At 49.9% G+C, this 23,203-nt stretch overlaps 1 protein-coding gene across 4 annotated transcripts in view; it reads right to left on the bottom strand.

Moving 5' to 3' along the window:
• Nucleotides 1-23,203, bottom strand: part of LOC140410240 (NACHT, LRR and PYD domains-containing protein 3-like) — a 70,465-nt gene that overhangs the window by 34,624 nt on the left and 12,638 nt on the right. For all 4 annotated transcript variants that reach the window (XM_072498204.1, XM_072498202.1, XM_072498203.1 and 1 more), the window contains 2 exons: nucleotides 6,171-6,342; nucleotides 6,002-6,067 (listed from right to left, as the gene is read on the bottom strand). In XM_072498204.1, coding sequence (XP_072354305.1) covers nucleotides 6,002-6,067; nucleotides 6,171-6,342 — 238 coding nt within the window. The remainder of the gene's footprint in view (nucleotides 1-6,001; nucleotides 6,068-6,170; nucleotides 6,343-23,203) is intronic.

The following is a 23,203-nucleotide window of genomic DNA, read 5'->3' as shown; positions in this document are numbered from 1 at the left end:
TCTCTAGATTACTACCCGAGCAACGTGCGAATTGGCATAGGGATGAGAAAATGAGGGAAGTAAACAATTGGCTACAGGAGTGGTGCGGGAAAGAGGGATTCCATTGTATGGGGCATTGGGATAACAGGGATCAGCGCCGTTGGGACGGTCTCCACCTGAACCGATCTGAGACCTGTAGTCTAGCAGAAAGGATAAATAGGGTGGTCACAAGAACTTGAAACGAGCAAGGGGGGAGGAAGGGATGGATAATACTACGGGAAGTAAAATGGTTAATGGGAAGCCAAGCAGCAGGTTAGCATTGGGGAGGTGGGTTCAACTACATGGAAAATTATGAAGAAAGTTAAAGCAAAGAAGAACTCGGGAGATGTTATGAGTGGAGGTCTTCGGATTCGAAAAGAAGCTAAAAAAAACTAGCAGAAGGGCACTTTAACTGAATGCGCTTGGCATTCGAAACAAGTTAAATGAGTTGACGGCTCAAATCATTGCAATGATTTAGTGGCCATTACAGAGACATGGGTGCAGAGTGGTCACGGCTGGGAGATAAATATCCAGGGGTGTCAGACTATTCTGAAGGACAGACAGGAAGATAAGGGAGATGGTGTAGCCCTGATATTTAAGGATATCAGGGCAGTGGTGAGAGATGATATAGGTTCTATAGAGAAAAAGGTTGAATCCATTTGGGTGGAAATTAGAAATAGTAAGGAGAAAAGGTCACTAATAGGCGTAGTCCATAGGTCACCAAATAATATCGCATTGCGGCAGGCAATAAACAAAGATATAACAGTTACATGTGAAAATGGCAATTATCACGGGGAATTTTAATCTACATGTCGATTGGTCAAACCAGGATAGTACGTATGTAACTGTCATGTGAGGGTCCCTTTAAGAAAAGTGTGTTTATCAAATCGCTGCAGTGATGTCATTGTGTGGGTGGAGCTGAGCTGTGTTGCTGGCTTTTACTTTCGTTTTGAGCTGGAAGCTGTTTTGCAGCTGAGTTTTTGGTTTTGTTTTCAGTTGGGAGCTGCATTCAAACAAGAAGATGTATTTTGATATCTCTCTCTCTGCATGCTAAAGAATGTCTTCAGATCACTTGATAATTTAAAAGTGATAACTGCTTTCTGTAGAGAATTAAAACCTGATGTCTTTGTTAAAAAGAGTATTTGACTTATGGATGTTGTCAAGAAAGTTATTAAGGGTTACCTATAGAATATTGTATCTGTGGGGATTATTTGTGTTGGTCGTTGATAAACTGTTTACTGTGTGTTTATAAAATGTGAACTGGATTCATAGAATAAACATTGTTTTGTTTAAAAATACTTAAGGTCTCTGGTGCAGAACACCTGGAAAGTGGGCCCTTGTGCTCGACATAATGAAAATCTATTCAAAGTTGTGGATCAGGTGAACTCCATGATACACTTTGGTGTTCTCTAAACCCTGGCCCATTATAGTAACTTGGAATATATCTGCAATAGTTTCCTCTAACAGTATGTAATGGAACCTACGAGGGAGCATGCTATCCTAGATCTGGTCCTGTGTAATGAGACAGGAATAATTAATGATATCATAGTTAGGGATCCTCTCGGATCACAGTATGGTTGAATTTAAAGTACAGATGGAGCGTGAGAAGGTAAAATCCAATACCAGTGTCATGTGCTTAAACAAAGAAGACTACAATGAGATGAGGATAGACTGGGAGCAAAGACTTTATCGTGGGACAATTGAGGAACAATGGAGGACTTTCAAAGCGATTTTTCACAGTGCTCAGTAAAAGTATCTAACAGTGAAAAGGAAGGACTGCAGGAAAAGGGATAATCAGCCATGGCTACCTAAGGAAATAAAGGAGGGTATCAAATTGTGAAAGAAAATGCGTACAAAGTGGCAAAGTTTAGTGGGAAACTAGAGGATTGGGAAATTTTCAAGTCAACAGAAAGCCACGAAAAAAAGCTACAAAGTTAAGTAAGACAGATTATGAGACTAAACTAGCTCAGAATATAAAAATAGATAGCAAAGGTTTGTACAGATATATAAAACGAAAAAGAGAGGCTACGATCAACATTGGTCCTTTAGAGGATTCAAAGGCGGATTTAATAATGGGAAATGAGAAAACGGCCGAGACATTGAACAGATATTTGGTGTCAGTCTTCACAGTGGGAGACACAAATAACATGCCAGTAATTGATGGCAAGGAGGCTATGACAGGTGAGGACCTAGAAACGATCATTATCACTGAGGAGATAGTGTTGGGCTAGCTAATGGAGGTAAAGGTAGACAAGTCTCCGGGCCCTGATGGAATGCATCCCAGGTGACAAAAGAGGCCGCGGGGGAAATTGCAAATACGCTTGTGATAATTTACCAAAATTTGCTGGAATCTGGGGCGGTTCCGGCAGATTGGAAAACAGCAAATGTGACACCACTGTTTAAAAAGGAGATGGGCAAAAGGCGGGTAACTGTAAGCTGGTTAGCTTACCTTCTGTAGTGGGGAGAATGCTTGACTCTATCATCAAGGAAGAAATAGCAAGACATCTGGATAGAAATTGTCTCATTGGGTAGACACAGCATCGGTTAATGAAAGTCAGGTCATGTTTAACTAATTTACTGGAATTCTTTGAGGAAATTACGAGCGTGGTGGACAACAGTGAACCGATGGATGTGGTGTATCTGGATTTCCAGAAGGCATTCAACAAGGTGCCACACAAAGGCTGCCGCATAAGATAAAGGTGCATGGCGTTGAAGGTAATGAATGAGCATGGATAGAGGATTGGTTAGCTGACAGAAAGCAGAAAGTGGGGATAAATGGGTGTTTTTCTGTTTGTCAATCAGTGGCTAGTGGTGTGCCTCAGGGATCAGTGTTGGGTCCGCAATTGTTTACATCTTACATAGATTATCTAGAGTTGGAGACCAATTGTAATGTATCAAAGTTCACAGATGACACCAAGATGAATGATATAGCAAAGTGTACAGAGGACACTGAAAGTCTGCAGAGGGATACAGATAGTTTAAGTGAGTGGGCAAGGGTCTGGCAGATAGAGTCCAATGTTGGTAAATGTTGAGGTCATCCATTTTGGTAGGAGTAACAGCAAAATGGACTATTATTTAAATGGTAAAAATATTACAGCATGCCGCTGTGCAGAGGGACCTGGGTGTTCTTCTGCATGAATCGCAAAAGTTGGTTTGCAGATGCAGCAGATAATTAAGAAGGCAAATGGAGTTTTGTCCTTCATTGCTAGAGGGATGGAATTTAAAAACAGGGGGGGGGGGTTATGTTGCAGCTGTAGTAGGTGCTGGTGAGGCCACACCTGGAGTAGTGCGTGCAGTTTTGGTCTCCTTACTTGAGAAAGGATGTACTGGCACTGGAGTGGGTGCAGAGGAGATTCACTTGGTTGATTCCGGAGTTGAGAGGATTGGCCTATGAGGAGAAACTGTGACCATACTCATTGGAATTTAGAAGAATGAGGGGGGAATCTTATAAAAGCATAAAATTATGAAGGGAATAGATAGGATAGAAGCAGGGAGGTTGTTTCCACTGGCGGGTGAAATTAGAACTAGGGGGCATAGCCTCAAATTAAGGGGAAGTAGATTTAGGACTGAGTTGAGGAGGAACTTCTTCACCCAAAGGGTTGTGAATCTGTGGAATTCCCTGCCCAGTAAAGCAGTTGAGGCTACCTCGTTAAATGTTTTTAAGGTAAAGGTAGATTTTTGAACAGTAAAGGGTTATGGTGAGCTCACGGGTGAGTGGAGCTGAGTCCACAAAAAGGTCAGCCGTGATCTTATTGAATAGCGGAGCAGGCTCAAGGGGCCACCTACTCCTGCTCCTAGTTCTTATCTTCTGTTCATCCACCACCTCTGTGCTTGTTGATCTAAATTGAATTCCTGCCCCACAGACAATCCCATATCTGTTTAAAAAGTTTAATTATTCTTTACAAATACACAGCCTCGTCACTCCACTGCTTTATCTCCTCCAGCTCTCCAAGAAATCTGCATTCCTGCAATTTGGGTCTCACGCACATTCTCAATTTTCACTGCTCTACCATTGGTGGCTGTATCTGCAGCTTCCCTGGGGTTCCCACTCGAAGCCATTTCAAAAGTTACAGATGAGGCGAAACTTGGAAGCTTTGTGAACAGTGAGGAAAATAGTGTAAAACTCCAATGGGGTACTGACGGGTCGGTGAAATGCTCAGAAAAATGGCAGATGGAACTCAATGCAGAGAGGTGTTTAGTGATTCATTTTGGTAGAAAGAGTAAAGAGAGACAATGTAAAATGAAGGATAAAATTCAAAAGAGGGTTCAGGAGCAGATGGACTGTCAGTATGCATATGTACATGAGACATTGAGGATGGCAGGACAGGTGGAGAGAGCGATTAGTAAACGAAAGTAAACAGTATCCAAGGCTTTATTCATGGGGGTAATGAGTGCAAGAGCACATGAGTTATCATAATCTTGTATAAAACAATGGTTTTGGAGTCTTGCATTCAGTCCTAGGCACCACACTACAATAAAACCGTGAATGCATTCTAGATTGTAAAAAAAGATTCACAAGAATGGCCCCGTGATGAGAAACCTCAGTTACATAGACAGTTTGGAAAATTTGGCACTGTTTTCCTTGCAAGCGGGAAAATTAATGGGAAAGATCAAAGATCAAAAATGACAGGGTACTAGACCATAAGACATAGGAGCAGAATTAGGCCACTCAGCCCATCAAGTCTACTCCACCATTCAATCATGGCTGATATTTTTCTAATTCCCATTCTCCTGCCTTCTCCCCATAACCCCTGATCCCCTTATTAATCAAGAACCTATCTTGATTAAAAACAAGAACCTAATAAGGATATTATTAAACTAGAAAGAGTGCAGAAAAGATTTACTAGGATGCTGCCGGGACTTGATGGTTTGAATTATAAGGAGAGGCTGGATAGACTGGGACTTTTTTCCCTGGAGCGTAGGAGGCTTAGGGGTGATCTTATAGAGGTCTATAAAATAATGAGGGGCATAGATAAGGTAGATAGTCAACATCTTTTCCCAAAGGTAGGGGAGTCTAAAACTAGAGGGCATAGGTTTAAGGTGAGAGGGGAGAGATTCAGAAGGGCCCAGAGGGGCAATTTCTTCACTCAGAGGGTAGTGAGTGTCTGGAATGGGCTGCCAGAGGTAGTAGTAGAGGCGGGTACAATTGTGTCTTTCAAAAAGCATTTAGATGGTTACATGGGTAAGATGGGTATAGAGGGTTATGGGCCAAGTGCGGGCAACTGGGACTAGCTTAATGGTAAAAACTGGGCGGCATGGACTGGTTGGGCCGAAGGGCCTGTTTCCATGCTGTAAACTTCTATGATTCTATGATCTATCTATCTCTGTCTTAAAGACACTCAGTGATTTGGCCTCCACAGCCTTCTACTGATTTCAGATAATTGACAAAAAAAGCAATGGACACTGGAAGAGAAATCTTTTCATGCAGCAAGTGGTTAATTTTTGCCTCTACCAGAAGGTTGTATGATCCTGGAGGATGGCAGGATAGGGGAATAGGAGGCAGATTTGGGAAAAAGTGTTCAGCCATGATGATTAAGCCCTGGGATTGGCTTCTTATGGCATGTTCCTGTTCTTCATTTTGATTTTTTTTTACAAATAATATCTCATGGTGCAGGAAACCCTGAACATCTGGCTCAATGCCCTGCTCTTTACTCTGAACTAGAGTGTCTGTGCACCATGTAGAAAGTTTCTATTAAGATTCACAGCGTAGAAGAATTCTGCATATCTGTATAAGACATCAAAAGAAATTGTGATAGCAGCTGGATTAAGAGAAAAATGTAATGTTAAAATACTTATGGAATATGACAAAAATCATATCATTTAAGTCACAACTTGAATCAATGCTTAGTTGAGGACCAATGACAAATTCTAATCATGTTCAACGCGGTTTCCTAATGTTTGATTTTCTGATTCGCAGAATCTGACAACCTCTCAAAAAATCATTCAGAGTCTCAAAAGTTGTTTTAAATTTCCATTATCTCACCTTTCAGGTTACTGGGTAATTCAGGTAAACCTTCTGTGATGTTCATGTACCCAAAAGGATCAGAACCTGTTTAAAACAATTAACTTCCATTAAATCAAATCTGTATAATATTGCAGTAAAATCTGTTCTGTTTCAATTAGAAATTGAATTCACTATGATTTTACCATACCAAGTTCCTGTATTTCTTTTAGTATTTTATCCAGCTTTGGGACCCCATGACGCATTTTCACAAAGGATTCCCACATCACCCTTCGGGCCCGAGAGCCCTTCTCCATCACCAGATTTAGGAGAAGTTTGGAACTGTCTGCCCGGTTTCCCTTCTCCACCAGCTCAGTGACTTTCTGTAAAGGATAATAATGAATAATGATGAGATGCATAGTGATAGATAAACACTGAGAATGAGAAGGAAAGGTTCTGCTCAGTGATGGGATTTCCCAGTGAGCATGGACCGAAAATTCTCTTCACATCTCCTATTTCAGTCAGTAAAAAAAATGTAATAAACTGAACCACAAATAAAAAAAACATATTTTGAGAAGAGCAAGGAATCACTGAGAATCTGCAGTCATTTTAATGTGCTTCTTTTTCTTTGTCCTTCAGTGTCCAACGTGACACCAGATTACTGATTGACAATACAATCCACTTGTTTCTCACCCTTACTTTCTGCAGTCAAGCTTTGTGATTTACTCAGGAATAAAACCGATTCAGGTGGCTGGAAAGAGGATTTTGGTCATGAAATTATTTAAAGAGAAGAAAGGGAATTTTACACTGAGAGCTGGCCAAGGAATTACCACCGACTAATCCAAATATTCATTGTCGATATGTCTGTCAGGCAAATCTACCAATTATAATGGTGAAAAATGCAATCACTCCAATAATCTTTCCTGTCTGTAACTGAAACCGTGGAAACTCAGATACCGGGCTGGATATTCCGCTCTCCGACGCTGAAATCGCGTTCGGCAATGGGGCAGAGAATCCGTTTTGGCGCCAAAATCGAGAGCAAAGCCGGTTTTTTAATTCTCCGGCCCTTGAAAAGCGGTGTACTCTAGGGGTACGCCGGGCCGATTATCCACGGCCTCAGGCCATTGCCTGAGGCCCGCCCCGCGACACTACGTCCCCGACCGGCCAAGTTCCCGACGGCGTGGGTTGTGTGTGCTCACAATATTCGTGAACTCGACTTGGCAGCTGCGGACTCAGTCCGGGGTTGCCACAGACGGGGGAGGACCGATCCGCGGGCAGGGGGAGGGGTGGGGGCTTAATTCGGGGCTGGGGACACTGTGGGCGGGCGGTCCGGGGCCCGTGAGCGGCCGAAGGTGGGCACTACTTTGGCGGTCCAGATCCGCGGGCTGAGTACGCCATGGAGCCTGACACGGCGTCTGCAGGCCACCGCCGTGCGCATGCGCAGCCTAGGAAGCAAAGTGCTGAGGGCCGTATCGTCAGCTAGAGCTGCGAGCTCTGCGCTGCCTGTCTGCTAGCCCCAGCAAAACGGGGAAGCGGTGGGCGTTTTCACGCCAGCATGAGGACTTTGTCTCAAAAAAGGATAATCCAGTCCATTGTTTTTGCAAATTCACTAGAAAACTGGGTCAGGAAAGGGGAGGTAAACAGATCTCAGGAATGAGTTTCAGAAAGTGGGACACAAGTTAACTGAATACTGTTATGGGCCAGGATTTTAAAACTCCGAAGTGTATGATGGAGTTCACCTGCCCTATAACTTTTTGTTGATTTTGGCTAGAATTAACTTAAGAGCCTTCACTTCAAGTATGATTCAAGTCTTCCTAGACAATTTAATCAAAATAAACTTTATTCTAAGAACTTAGTATCGTTTATATAAACACACAGCAAACATTTTTATCAATTACAAACAAAGATACCCCACAGCTACAGTAATTTATGTATTACACTTAATGAACTCCCCCTTAATGTTTGGAAGAAATGTATGTCTGTGGAAACATTCCCCACTAGGTGGAGATTGGTAAAGGTGTGTGTGTGATTCAGACATTCCCCACTAGGTGGAGATTGGTAAAGGTGTGTGTGTGATTCAGACATTCCCCACTAGGTGGAGATTGGTAAAGGTGTGTGTGTGATTCAGACATTCCCCACTAGGTGGAGATTGGTAAAGGTGTGTGTGTGATTCAGACATTCCCCACTAGGTGGAGATTGGTAACGGTGTGTGTGTGATTCAGACATTCCCCACTAGGTGGAGATTGGTAAAGGTGTGTGTGTGATTCAGATATTCCCCACTAGGTGGAGATTGGTAAAGGTGTGTGTGTGATTCAGACATTCCCCACTAGGTGGAGATTGGTAAAGGTGTGTGTGTGATTCAGACATTCCCCACTAGGTGGAGATTGGTAAAGGTGTGTGTGTGATTCAGACATTCCCCACTAGGTGGAGATTGGTAAAGGTGTGTGTGTGATTCAGACATTCCCCACTAGGTGGAGATTGGTAAAGGTGTGTGTGTGATTCAGACATTCCCCACTAGGTGGAAATTGGTAAAGGTGTGTGTGTGATTCAGACATTCCCCACTAGGTGGAGATTGGTAAAGGTGTGTGTGTGATTCAGACATTCCCCACTAGGTGGAGATTGGTAAAGGTGTGTGTGTGATTCAGACATTCCCCACTAGGTGGAGATTGGTAAAGGTGTGTGTGTGATTCAGACATTCCCCACTAGGTGGAGATTGGTAAAGGTGTGTGTGTGATTCAGACATTCCCCACTAGGTGGAGATTGGTAAAGGTGTGTGTGTGATTCAGACATTCCCCACTAGGTGGAGATTGGTAAAGGTGTGTGTGTGATTCAGACATTCCCCACTAGGTGGAGATTGGTAAAGGTGTGTGTGTGATTCAGACATTCCCCACTAGGTGGAGATTGGTAACGGTGTGTGTGTGATTCAGACATTCCCCACTAGGTGGAGATTGGTAAAAGTGTGTGTGTGATTCAGACATTCCCCACCAGAGGGCCTCTCTCTCTCTGCCTCTGCAGAGCTGCTTGTCAGAGGCAGAAAAATGCAGCATTTGATCTTCTGAATCTCTTGCCACCGAGTTGTTTATGATTCTGAAATGTGTAAAGGTTCCTGCCGGTAATGTCTGTGGACAGACGAAACATGTAACCCAGACACACTCTCACCCCCACACACAACAAATAGGTCAGCTTGCAAAGGTCAGCTCCATTTGTAAAAGCAATCAGAACTTTTGGAAGAAATTGATTCAAGTTAAAGTCAGCTTTAATGTAATAGTAATCAGCAAATGTGGGTAAGGTACGTGAGCGTGTGTGAGTGTGAGTGTGTGAGTCTGTGTGTGAGAGCTTGTGTGTGAAGATTTATGTGAGTGTGTGTAAGTGTGTGTGTGAGAGCTTGTGTCCATCTGCGTATGTGAGGATAGGACTGCTTGTGTGTGTGAATATGTATGTGTCTGGCCAGCATGTCAGGGCACGTGAGCATATGTATGTGTATGTGAGTGTTTGTGTGTGGCTGTGTGTGTGTGTGTGTGTGTGTGAATATGTATGTGTCTGGCCAGCATGTCAGTGCACGTGAGCATATGTTTGTGTGTGTGTGTGTGGCTGTGTGTGTGAATATGTTTGTGTGACTGTGTCGTTGAAGATCTGTGAGTGTGTGTGATATTCTAACCATAGCCAGCAGCAAATAGGGATGGATTATAAAATGCTGTCCCTGTCCCAAACAGAGGGGCCTGCAACCAGTGGAGAAATGAATAATAAAAAGCAGCCATGATGTGGAGATGCCGGTTTTGGACTGGCCTGGGCTCAGTGAGAAGTCTAACAACACCAGGTTAAAGTCCAACAGGTTTGTTTTGATTCACTAGCTTTCGGAGCACTGCTCCTTCCTCAGGTGAATGAAGAGGTGTTGTAAGACTTCTTACAATAAAAAGCAGGTTAGAGTCCTGTCTCCTGCTGCTGTGTCTGTTGAGTATATTGAGGCTGTGTGTGACTAGCCCAGCTCCTGAGCAGAGGGCTGAAGACTCTGTTTCTGCTGAGTTATGTTCGCAGCAGCATGTTTAAATGGAAATGAGTGAGGATGACTCTCCCACAGGGGGAGTCCAGCAGAGTGACTTTGCTACAGTGACAGGGGTCCACACATATCCGAGCTGTCAGCACACAGTCTGGGAGGCAGGGAAGTGAGGGATATAAAATTTTCAAATTAAACTCCAAAGACACCCGAAGCTGAGTGGAGCTGACACTCGTTCACTCGCTGCCAAAGTCTCCGGGAGGTGGCTGCAAGTTGCTGTGGATGGAGAGCTGTCAGTATGATGTGTGTCACACAACACACATGGGAGAATGTTGGGTAGTAAATGAAGATTGTTAACGTAACCAATGGGTCAGTGTATTGGAGTCCCTTGCAGTGCCACACACACTGTATTCACATGGGAGTCAACTTTTGGGGTAATGTGATCGTCATGGAATAAAGCCTCACAGATTTCAGGGCTAAATCGCTGGCTTTGAATGCAGACCAAGGCAGGCCAGCAGCACGGTTCAATTCCCGTACCTGCATCCCCAAACGGGCTTTTCACAGTAACGTCATTTGAAGCCTACTTGTGACAATAAGCGATTTTCATTTAAATTTTTCAAATGAGTCACCTGGATTGCGAGTGACACAGGACCTGTTGTGTAGCTGAGTGTGTGTGGGGTACAGTTTACAGAGAGCTGAGCCTGGAATGCCTGTGACACAGGAGTTGTTGTGTAGCTGAGTGTGTGTGTGGGGTACAGTTTACAGAGAGCTGGGCCTGGAATGCCTGTGACACAGGAGCTGAGTGTGTGTGAGGTACAGGTTACAGAGAGCTGAGCCTCCTGTATCTCTCTGAGGCTACTTGTCAAAGGCACATTTGCAGCATCAGATCTCTCCCCGTTGCTCAGCGAGTGCTAAGATTCTGAAATGTGTCACGTTTTCCAGCTCTAAACTGTAGCGACTGCCTAAATGTGAATGTCCAGGCAGACACGAAGAGACACACACAGGCACAGGGACACACACACACACAGGCACAGGGACACACACACACAGGCACACACACACACACAGGGACACACACAGACACAGACTCACACACACACACACACACAGGGACACAAACACACACACACACACAGGGACACACACAGACACAGACTCACACACACACAGACACAGGGACACAAACACACACACAGGGACACACACAGACACAGACTCACACACACACAGACACAGGGACACAAACACACACACAGGGACACACACACACAGGCACGTTAAACAAAGAGGTCAGTTTCTAAGCGTGAGCTCCCACTGTAAAAGCAGCAAGAATGTTTGGAAGAAATGTATGTCTGTGGAAACTTAACATAAAGCAGCAAATCAGGAGTGGCTCTACCTTCTGTAGTCGGAGATGATCAAGCTGCAATGGCCAGTTGTAGATGGTGTTCATTGGGATCTGCGTTGTGGCCGAGGTGTGGATTGGGGCAAGAGAGAGAGAGAGACACAGCCCTGGGATAATCCATCGAGCAGGGGTCGACAAGCCACCCCCCCAATCTCTGAGGTTTCTCTTGGTCTGGCCCAGACCTGGAGGAGGTGTGTTCAGGTGAGGATAACCGTGAGCTGGTTGGGTATCATTAGTGGGGAGGTGGGGATTCTTTTTGTGACTCATTGGGGGTATTTAAAGAGTAGGGATCCATCTTCTCTCTCTTTACCATGTGGACCATGTAAGTATAAGTGTCTGAGCTCTGTGTGTGAATGTGTGTGTGTGAGCATGGAGTCGCAGCTCTGATATGTTACACCCCACAGTACAATTCTGACCTGGGATCTCTCTCCCCAACACCGAGGCTGAGCTGAGGGTGAATCAAGCCCTGGAGATATGTGGAACGGTGAGTATGAAACTCCAATTTCTGTCTCTTTGATTCCTGCCTCATTCTGCTACTGACTCTGTCTCTTTTCAATCCACTCTCTCTCTCTCTCTCTTTCTTACTGCATTCCACCCAATCTCTCTCTCCCTGTCTTTTCCCTATCTCAATCTCTGTCTTTCATTCCATAACGATGTATGATCTAGCTTTTCTCCACGTTGACTTTCTCACTGTCTCCATCTCTCTCTCTCTGTGTCTTTCTCTCTCTCTCTTTCTGTCTTTCTCTGTCCTTCTTTCTCTCTCTGACTCTCTGTCCTTCTTTCTCTCGCTATCTTTCTCTCTGTCCTTCTCTTTCTCTCTGACTTTCTTTCTCTCTGACCTTTGTCTCTGTCCTTCTTTGTCTCTGTCTTTCTCTGTCTCTCTCTCTCTCTCTCTGTCCTTCTTTCTCTCTGTCTTCTCTCTGTCCTTCTTTCTCTCTGTCCTTCTTTCTCTCTGTCTTCTCTCTGTCCTTCTTTCTCTCTGTCTTCTCTCTGTCCTTTCTCTCTCTGTCCTTCTTTCTCTCTCTGTCTTTCTCTCTGTCCTTCTTTCTCTCTCTGTCTTTCACTCTATCTCTCTCTTTCTCTCTGTCCTTCTCTCTCTCTTTCTGTCCTTCTCTGTCTATCTTTCTCTTTCTCTGTCTCTCTCTCTGTCTCTCTCTCTGTCTCTCTCTCTGTCTCTCTCTCTGTCTCTCTCTCTGTCTCTCTCTCTGTCTCTCTCTCTGTCTCTCTCTCTGTCTCTCTCTCTGTCTCTCTCTCTGTCTCTCTCTCTGTCTCTCTCTCTGTCTCTCTCTCTGTCTCTCTCTCTGTCTCTCTCTCTGTCCTTCCTTCTCTGTCCTTCCTTCTCTGTCCTTCCTTCTCTGTCCTTCTCTCTCTCTCTGTCTTTCTGTCCTTCTTTCTCTCTGTCTTTCTCTGTCTCTCTGTCCTTTCTCTCTCTTTCTGTCCTTTCTCTCTCTTTCTGTCCTTTCTCTGTCATTCTCTCTGTGTCTGTCCCTCTCTGTGTCTGTCCCTCTCTGTGTCTGTCCCTCTCTGTGTCTGTCATTCTCTCTGTGTCTGTCATTCTCTCTGTGTCTGTCCCTCTCTGTGTCTGTCCCTCTCTGTGTCTGTCCCTCTCTGTGTCTGTCCCTCTCTGTGTCTGTCCCTCTCTGTGCCTGTCCCTCTCTGTGCCTGTCCCTCTCTGTGCCTGTCCCTCTCTGTGCCTCTGTCCCTCTCTGTGTGTCTGTCCCTCTCTGTGTGTCTGTCCCTCTCTGTGTGTCTGTCCCTCTCTGTGTGTCTGTCCCTCTCTGTGTGTCTGTCCCTCTCTGTGTGTCTGTCCCTCTCTGTGTGTCTGTCCCTCTCTCTTTTCTTTCTCTGTCTTGCCTCCATCCTTTCGTTTTTGTTCTGCCCCCCCCCCCCGGCTGGGTTCTGCCCCCCCCCCCCCCCGGCTGGGTTCTGCCCCCCCCCCCCGGCTGGGTTCTGCCCCCCCCCCCCCGGCTGGGTTCTGCCCCCCCCCCGGCTGGGTTCTGCCCCCCCCCCCCGGCTGGGTTCTGCCCCCCCCCCCAACTGTTTCCCCCCCCCCAACTGTTTCCCCCCCCCAACTGTTTCCCCCCCCCAACTGTTTCCCCCCCCCAACTGTTTCCCCCCCCCAACTGTTTCCCCCCCCCAACTGTTTCCCCCCCCCCAACTGTTTCCCCCCCCCAACTGTTTCCCCCCCCCAACTGTTTCCCCCCCCAACTGTTTCCCCCCCCCAACTGTTTCCCCCCCCCCAACTGTTTCCCCCCCCCCAACTGTTTCCCCCCCCCCCCAACTGTTTCCCCCCCCCCCCAACTGGTTTCCCCCCCCCCCAACTGGTTTCCCCCCCCCCAACTGGTTTCCCCCCCCCCCAACTGGTTTCCCCCCCCCCCAACTGGTTTCCCCCCCCCCCAACTGGTTTCCCCCCCCCCCAACTGGTTTCCCCCCCCCCCAACTGGTTTCCCCCCCCCCCCAACTGGTTTCCCCCCCCCCCCCCCCAACTGGTTTTCCCCCCCCCCCCCCAACTGGTTTTCCCCCCCCCCCCCCAACTGGTTTTCCCCCCCCCCCCCAACTGGTTTTCCCCCCCCCCCCCCAACTGGTTTCCCCCCCCCCCCCCAACTGGTTTTCCCCCCCCCCCCCCAACTGGTTTCCCCCCCCCCCCCCCCAACTGGTTTCCCCCCCCCCCCCCCAACTGGTTTCCCCCCCCCCCCCCCAACTGGTTTTCCCCCCCCCCCAACTGGTTTTCCCCCCCCCCAACTGGTTTCCCCCCCCCCAACTGGTTTCCCCCCCCCCCAACTGTTTCCCCCCCCCCCAACTGTTTCCCCCCCCCAACTGTTTCCCCCCCCCAACTGTTTCCCCCCCCCAACTGTTTCCCCCCCCCAACTGTTTCCCCCCCCCAACTGTTTCCCCCCCCCAACTGTTTCCCCCCCCCCAACTGTTTCCCCCCCCCAACTGTTTCCCCCCCCCAACTGTTTCCCCCCCCCAACTGTTTCCCCCCCCAACTGTTTCCCCCCCCCAACTGTTTCCCCCCCCCCAACTGTTTCCCCCCCCCCCAACTGTTTCCCCCCCCCCCAACTGTTTCCCCCCCCCCCCAACTGTTTCCCCCCCCCCCCAACTGGTTTCCCCCCCCCCCAACTGGTTTCCCCCCCCCCAACTGGTTTCCCCCCCCCCCAACTGGTTTCCCCCCCCCCCAACTGGTTTCCCCCCCCCCCAACTGGTTTCCCCCCCCCCCAACTGGTTTCCCCCCCCCCCAACTGGTTTCCCCCCCCCCAACTGGTTTCCCCCCCCCCCAACTGGTTTCCCCCCCCCCCCCCAACTGGTTTCCCCCCCCCCCCCCCAACTGGTTTTCCCCCCCCCCCCCCAACTGGTTTTCCCCCCCCCCCCCCAACTGGTTTTCCCCCCCCCCCCCCAACTGGTTTTCCCCCCCCCCCCCCAACTGGTTTCCCCCCCCCCCCCAACTGGTTTTCCCCCCCCCCCCCCAACTGGTTTTCCCCCCCCCCCCCCCAACTGGTTTCCCCCCCCCCCCCCCCAACTGGTTTCCCCCCCCCCCCCCCAACTGGTTTTCCCCCCCCCCCAACTGGTTTTCCCCCCCCCCAACTGGTTTCCCCCCCCCCAACTGGTTTCCCCCCCCCCCAACTGGTTTCCCCCCCCCCCCAACTGGTTTCCCCCCCCCCCCCCAACTGGTTTTCCCCCCCCCCCCAACTGGTTTTCCCCCCCCCCAACTGGTTTTCCCCCCCCCCCCAACTGGTTTCCCCCCCCCCCCCAACTGGTTTCCCCCCCCCCCAACTGGTTTCCCCCCCCCCCAACTGGTTTCCCCCCCCCCCCAACTGGTTTCCCCCCCCCCCAACTGGTTTCCCCCCCCCCCCCAACTGGTTTCCCCCCCCCCCCAACTGGTTTCCCCCCCCCCCAACTGGTTTCCCCCCCCCCCCAACTGGTTTCCCCCCCCCCCCAACTGGTTTCCCCCCCCCCCCAACTGGTTTCCCCCCCCCCCCCAACTGGTTTCCCCCCCCCCCCAACTGGTTTCCCCCCCCCCCCAACTGGTTTCCCCCCCCCCCCCAACTGGTTTCCCCCCCCCCCCCAACTGGTTTCCCCCCCCCCCCCAACTGGTTTCCCCCCCCCCCCCAACTGGTTTCCCCCCCCCCCCAACTGGTTTCCCCCCCCCCCCAACTGGTTTCCCCCCCCCCCCCAACTGGTTTCCCCCCCCCCCCCAACTGGTTTCCCCCCCCCCCCAACTGGTTTCCCCCCCCCCCCCCAACTGGTTTCCCCCCCCCCCCAACTGGTTTCCCCCCCCCCCCAACTGGTTTCCCCCCCCCCCCAACTGGTTTCCCCCCCCCCCCAACTGGTTTCCCCCCCCCCCCAACTGGTTTCCCCCCCCCCCCAACTGGTTTCCCCCCCCCCAACTGGTTTCCCCCCCCCCCCAACTGTTCCCCCCCCCCAACTGTTCCCCCCCCCCAACTGTTCCCCCCCCCCAACTGTTCCCCCCCCCCCAACTGTTCCCCCCCCCCCAACTGTTCCCCCCCCCCAACTGTTCCCCCCCCCCCAACTGTTCCCCCCCCCCCAACTGTTCCCCCCCCCCCAACTGTTCCCCCCCCCCCAACTGTTCCCCCCCCCCCCAACTGTTCCCCCCCCCCCCAACTGTTCCCCCCCCCCCAACTGTTCCCCCCCCCCCAACTGTTCCCCCCCCCCCAACTGTTCCCCCCCCCCCCAACTGTTCCCCCCCCCCCCAACTGTTCCCCCCCCCCACTGTTTTTGCCCCCCCCCGCCAACTATTCCCACCCCCCCTCAAATTTTTTTACAACCCAAAAACGTTTTCCTGCAATTATTCCCCCCCCTCCAAATATTTTCCCCCCAAATATAATCCCCCTGGGAAAAAAAACAATCCTCAGGTCAGGTTGGTTGTTTACACATTTTATTGCCAATGTGGATACAGAGCTGGGTGGGGTGGGGGGGGGGTTGGATGGGTTGGGGGGGGGGGGGGGGGGTTGGATGGGTTGGGTTGGGGGGGGGGGGTTGGGTTGGGGGGGGGGTTGGGTTGGGGGGGGGGGTGGGGTTGGGTTGGGGGGGTGGGGTTGGGTTGGGGGGGGGGGTTGGGCCCCCCTTACAAAACCCTGACCAACACGGGGAGAGTTCAAATGAAATGAAGGTGCAAATCCACTATTTAATTTATTAAACACACCAGATCCCTCCTGCGTTCCCTCCTGCTCCCACACTCCACCTCCTTAATCCCCTCCTGAGGCTGCGTTCCCTCCTGCTCCCACACTCCACCTCCTTAATCCCCTCCTGAGGCTGCGTTCCCTCCTGCTCCCACACTCCACCTCCTTAATCCCCTCCTGAGGCTGCGTTCCCTCCTGCTCCCACTCTCCACCTCCTTAATCCCCTCCTGCGGCTGCGTTCCCTCCTGCTCCCACACTCCACCTCCTTAATCACCTGAGGCTGCGTTCCCTCCTGCTCCCAACCTCCACCTCCTTAATCCCCTCCTGAGGCTGCGTTCCCTCCTGCTCCCACACTCCACCTCCTTAATCCTCTCCTGAGGCTGCATTCCCTCCTGCTCCCACTCTCCACCTCCTTAATCCCCTCCTGAGGATGCGTTCCCTCCTGCTCCCACACTCTACCTCCTTAATCACCTGAGGCTGCGTTCCCTCCTGCTCCCAACCTCCACCTCCTTAATCACCTCCTGAGGCTGCGTTCCCTCCAGCTCCCACACGACATCTTGTTCACTGGAATAACTCACCCAACCCTCGGTGTGCAAATGTCACCGGTCTCCCACTCCCCCCAGAGACACTGACTCCTGCCTCTTCTCCCCCCCCCCCCACTCACCCGCAGAGACACTGACTCCAGCCCACACCTCCCAAAAAAACAAATCGAGCCCAACGCTTGAGTGCCGATTAGAATAATGAAACCCCAATAATGCCGGACAAACACACATTGACATTTATTCTGTTTCTCTCAGGTTAGAACTCCTGTCTGAGGAAATCCTCGCCGAGGAAAGATTCTCTTTGCGTCGTCCAAGCTTCAAAATCAACTCTCCTCGGGGAGAGAAAGAGAAAGCTGGAAATTGATTAAAGCCAAGCGTTATTGAAATAATAAAGGCACAGCAACATTCTGGGACTGCCCTCAACCTGTTTTATAAAACCCATTTTATAAACACGGCCAGACGATGCTACAATTTAGTTGTTTTAAAAAACATTATATTGAAGTACTTGCATAATTTTTATAACAATAACAAAAGCAATTATAACATAACCATCAACATGGTAGACTAGACATTTCCCACCCAACCCCTTCTGTACATCCCTTAACCATATTGCACCTCTCCTCCCCCTCTTCACAATGCTGCTTCTGCTGACATTAATTTTCCCCGAGAAACTCGACGAACGGCTGCCTCCTCCGAGAGAACCCCAGCATTGACCCCCTCAAGGCAAACTTTATTTTCTCCAGCTGGAGAAACCCAGCCATGTCACTGAGCCAAGTCTCCACACTCGGGGGAGATCCGAGTCCCTCCACGTTAAAAGGATCCATCTACGGCCTACCAGGGAGGCAAAGGCCAGAACGTCGGCCTCCTTCACTCCCTGAACTCCCGGGTCTTCTGACACTCCAAAGATCGCTGCCTCCGCATTCGTCACCACCCACGTGTCTAGCACCCTGGACATTGCTTCAGCAAAACCCTCTGAGCTTCGGACATGCCCAAAACATGTGGACGTGGTTTGCTGGGCTTCCCGCACACCTCGCACATCTGTCTTCTACCCAAAAAACTTGCTCATCCTCGCCGCTGCCATGTGTGCCCGGTGTACCACTTTAAACTGGATTAGGCTGAGCCTGGCACATGGTGAGGAGGAATTAACCCTGCTTAGGGTGTCTGCCCGCAGACCCGCCTCTAACTCTCCACCTAACTCCTCCCACTTGCCCTTCAGTTCCTCCACCTCCAACTAATCCTGATAAATATCTGACACTTTCCCTTCCCCCACTCTCCATGCTCACTCCAGGACTGGTGTTTAGTCTCTGTCTCTTCCCCCGCCTCCCACATCTGCCCCTCTGTCTCCCCCACCCTCTCCCCCTCTGTCTCCCCCCCCCCCCCACCCTCTTCCCCTCTGTCTTCCTTCGCCTCCAACAAATCCTGATAAATATCTGACACTTTCCCCTCCCCCACTCTCCCTGCTCACTCCAGGACTGGTGTTTAGACTCTGTCTCTCCCCGCCTCCCACATCTGCCCCTCTGTCTCCCCCCACCCTCTCCCCCTCTGTCTCCCCCCACCCTCTCCCCCTCTGTCTCCCCCCACCCTCTCCCCCTCTGTCTCCCCCCACCCTCTGTCTTCCTCTCCCCCTTTGTCTCCCCCCACCCTCTCCCCCTTTGTCTCCCCCCACCCTCTCCCCCTTTGTCTCCCCCACCCTCTCCCCCTCTGTCTCCCACCCACCCTCTCCCCTCTGTCTCCCACCCACCCTCTGTCTCCCCCTCTGTCTCCCCACCCTCTCCCCCTCTGTCTCCCCCACCCTCTCCCCCTCTGTCTCCCCCCACCCTCTCCCCTCTGTCTCCCCCCACCCTCTCCCCCCACCCTCTCCCCCTCTGTCTCCCCCCACCCTCTCCCCCTCAGACTCCCCCCCCCCCCCCCCACCCTCTTCCCCTCTTTCTCCCCCCCACCCTCTCCCCCTCAGGCTCCTCCCACCCACTCCCCCTCAGACTCCTCCCGCCCTCTCCCCCTCAGACTCCCCCTACCCTCTTGCACACTCACTCTTTCCCTCACCCCCAACCTTGACCGAGACTATATTATGAAAATTAAAATCCCCCAGTGTGACCACCCCATTACTCCTGCAAGTTTTCCCAATCTCCCTGCACATTTCATCTTCTAATTCCTGTTGACTATTTGGGTACAATCCCAATGAGGTCACCATCCCATCCTTAGTTCCACCCACAAAACATTGCTGGATGATTCCTCGGTTATTTCATCTCTTGACTACTGCCGTGGCGTTCCTCTTAATCAAAAAGGCAACTCCACTTTCCTGCACCTCTGTCCCTCCTGAAGCAGCTGTACCTATCGTGTCAATCCAGCTCCCTGCCGTTGCTGAGGACTGCGACCCTTTCAGCCCCACTGCTTTGCAATTACAACACTGACGGAGCACCCGATACCCAATTACAACACTGACGGAGCACCCGATAGTCAATTACAACACTGAGGGAGCACCTGAAAACCAATTACAACGCTCGGGGAGCAACCAATTACAACACTGACGGAGCACCCGATAGTCAATTACAACACTGAGGGAGCACCTGAAAACCAATTACAACGCTCGGGGAGCAACCAATTACAACACTGACGGAGCACCCGATAACCAGTTACAACACTGAGGGAGAACCCGATAACCAGTTACAACACTGAGGGAGCACCCGATAAACATTTACAACACTGACGGAGCACCCAATAACCAGTTACAACACTGAGGGAGCACCCGATAAACAATTACAACACTGACGGAGCACCCAATAAACAATTACAACACTGACGGAGCACCCGATAACCAATTACAACACTGAGAGCACCCGATAACCAGTTACAACACTGATGGAGCACCCGATTACAAATTACAACACTGAGAGAGCACCCGATAACCAATTACAACACTGACGGAGCACCCGATAATCAATTACAACACTGAGAGAGCACCTGATAAACAATTACAACACTGACGGAGCACCCGATAAACAATTACAACACTGAGGGAGCACCCGATAAACAATTACAACACTGACGGAGCACCTGATACCCAATTACAACACTGAGGGAGCACCCGATACCCAATTACATCACTGACGGAGCACCCGATAAACTATTACAACACTGACGGAGCACCCGATACCCAATTACAACACTGACGGAGCACCCGATACCCAATTGCAACACTGACGGAGCACCCGATAAACAATTACAACACTGAGGGAGCACCCGATACCCAATTACAACACTGACGGAGCACCCGAAAACCAATTACAACGCTCGGGGAGCACCCAATTACAACACTGACGGAGCACCCGATAGTCAATTACAACACTGGTGGAGCACCCGATAAACAATTACAACACTGAGGGAGCACCCGATAAACAATTACAACACTGAGGGAGCACCCGATAACCAATTACAATACTGACGGAGCACCCGATAACCAATTACAAAACTGAGGGAGCACCCGATAGCCAATTACAACACTGAGGGTGCACCCGATAACCAATTACAACACTGACGGAGCGCCCAATAACCAATTACAACACTGACGGAGCACCCGATAACCAATTACAAAACTGAGGGAGCACCCGATAACCAATTACAACACTGAGGGTGCACCCGATAACCAATTACATCACTGACGGAGCACCCGATAAACTATTACAACACTGACGGAGCACCCGACACCCAATTACAACACTGACGGAGCACCCGATAAACTATTACAACACTGACGGAGCACCCGATAAACAATTACAACACTGACGGAGCACCCGATAAACAATTACAACACTGACGGAGCACCCGATAACCAATTACAACATTGACGGAGCACCCGATAACCAATTACAACATTGACGGAGCACCCGATAGTCAATAACAAACTGAGGGAGCACCCGAAAACCAATTACAACGCTCGGGGAGCAAACGATAACCCAATTACAACACTGAGCGAGCACCCGATAAACAATTACAACGCTGATGGAGCACCCGATAACCAATTACAACACTGAGAGAGCACCCGATAACCAATTCCAACACTGACGGCGCGCCCGATAACCAGTTACAACACTGAGGGAGCACCCGATAAACAATTACAATACTGATGGTGCACCCGATAACCAGTTACAACACTGAGGGAGCACCCGATAAACAATTACAATACTGATGGTGCACCCGATACCCAATTACAACACTGACGGAGCACCCGATAAACAATTACAACACTGAGGGAGCACCCGATAAACAATTACAACACTGAGAGAGCACCCGATAACCAGTTACAACACTGATGGAGCACCCGATAACCAGTTACAACACTGAGGGAGCACCCGATAAACAATTACAATACTGATGGTGCACCCGATACCCAATTACAACACTGACGGAGCACCCGATAAACAATTACAACACTGAGGGAGCACCCGATAAACAATTACAACACTGAGAGAGCACCTGATAAACAATTACAACACTGACGGAGCACCCGATAAACAATTACAACACTGGTGGAGCACCCGATAAACAATTACAACACTGAGGGAGCACCCGATAAACAACTACAACACTGATGGAGCACCCGATAAACAATTACAACACTGAGAGAGCACCCGATAAACAATTACAACACTGACGGAGCACCCGATCAACAATTACAACACTGGTGGAGCACCCGATAAACAATTACAACACTGAGGGAGCACCCGATAAACAATTACAACACTGAGGGAGCACCCGATAACCAATTACAATACTGACGGAGCACCCGATAACCAATTACAAAACTGAGGGAGCACCCGATAGCCAATTACAACACTGAGGGTGCACCCGATAACCAATTACAACACTGACGGAGCGCCCAATAACCAATTACAACACTGACGGAGCACCCGATAACCAATTACAAAACTGAGGGAGCACCCGATAACCAATTACAACACTGAGGGTGCACCCGATAACCAATTACATCACTGACGGAGCACCCGATAAACTATTACAACACTGACGGAGCACCCGACACCCAATTACAACACTGACGGAGCACCCGATAAACTATTACAACACTGACGGAGCACCCGATAAACAATTACAACACTGAGGGAGCACCCGATACCCAATTACAACACTGACGGAGCACCCGAAAACCAATTACAACGCTCGGGGAGCACCCAATTACAACACTGACGGAGCACCCGATAGTCAATTACAACACTGAGGGAGCACCCGAAAACCAATTACAACGCTCGGGGAGCAACCAATTACAACACTGACTGAGCACCCGATAGTCAATTACAACACTGAGGGAAACCGGATACCCAATTACAACACTGACGGAGCACCCGATACCCAATTACAACACTGAGGGAGAACCCGATAACCAGTTACAACACTGAGGGAGCACCGGATAAACATTTACAACACTGACGGAGCACCCGATAACCAGTTACAACACTGAGGGAGAACCCGATAACCAGTTACAACACTGAGGGAGCACCCGATAAACATTTACAACACTGACGGAGCACCCAATAACCAGTTACAACACTGAGGGAGCACCCGATAAACAATTACAACACTGACGGAGCACCCGATAAACAATTACAACACTGACGGAGCACCGATAACCAATTACAACACTGAGAGAGCACCCGATAACCAGTTACAACACTGATGGAGCACCCGATTACAAATTACAACACTGAGAGAGCACCCGATAACCAATTACAACACTGGCGGAGCACCCGATAATCAATTACAACACTGACGGAGCACCCGATAAACAATTACAACACTGACGGAGCACCCGATAAACAATTACAACACTGACGGAGCACCCGATAACCAATTACAACATTGACGGAGCACCCGATAACCAATTACAACATTGACGGAGCACCCGATAGTCAATAACAAACTGAGGGAGCACCCGAAAACCAATTACAACGCTCGGGGAGCAAACGATAACCCAATTACAACACTGAGCGAGCACCCGATAAACAATTACAACGCTGATGGAGCACCCGATAACCAATTACAACACTGAGAGAGCACCCGATAACCAATTCCAACACTGACGGCGCGCCCGATAACCAGTTACAACACTGAGGGAGCACCCGATAAACAATTACAATACTGATGGTGCACCCGATA

This window comes from Scyliorhinus torazame, chromosome 4 (assembly GCF_047496885.1).
Source record: "Scyliorhinus torazame isolate Kashiwa2021f chromosome 4, sScyTor2.1, whole genome shotgun sequence".
Classification (NCBI taxonomy): Eukaryota; Metazoa; Chordata; class Chondrichthyes; order Carcharhiniformes; family Scyliorhinidae; genus Scyliorhinus; species Scyliorhinus torazame.
The sequence above is the reverse complement of the archived record's forward strand: the minus strand, read 5'-3'. Positions and strand labels throughout refer to the sequence as shown.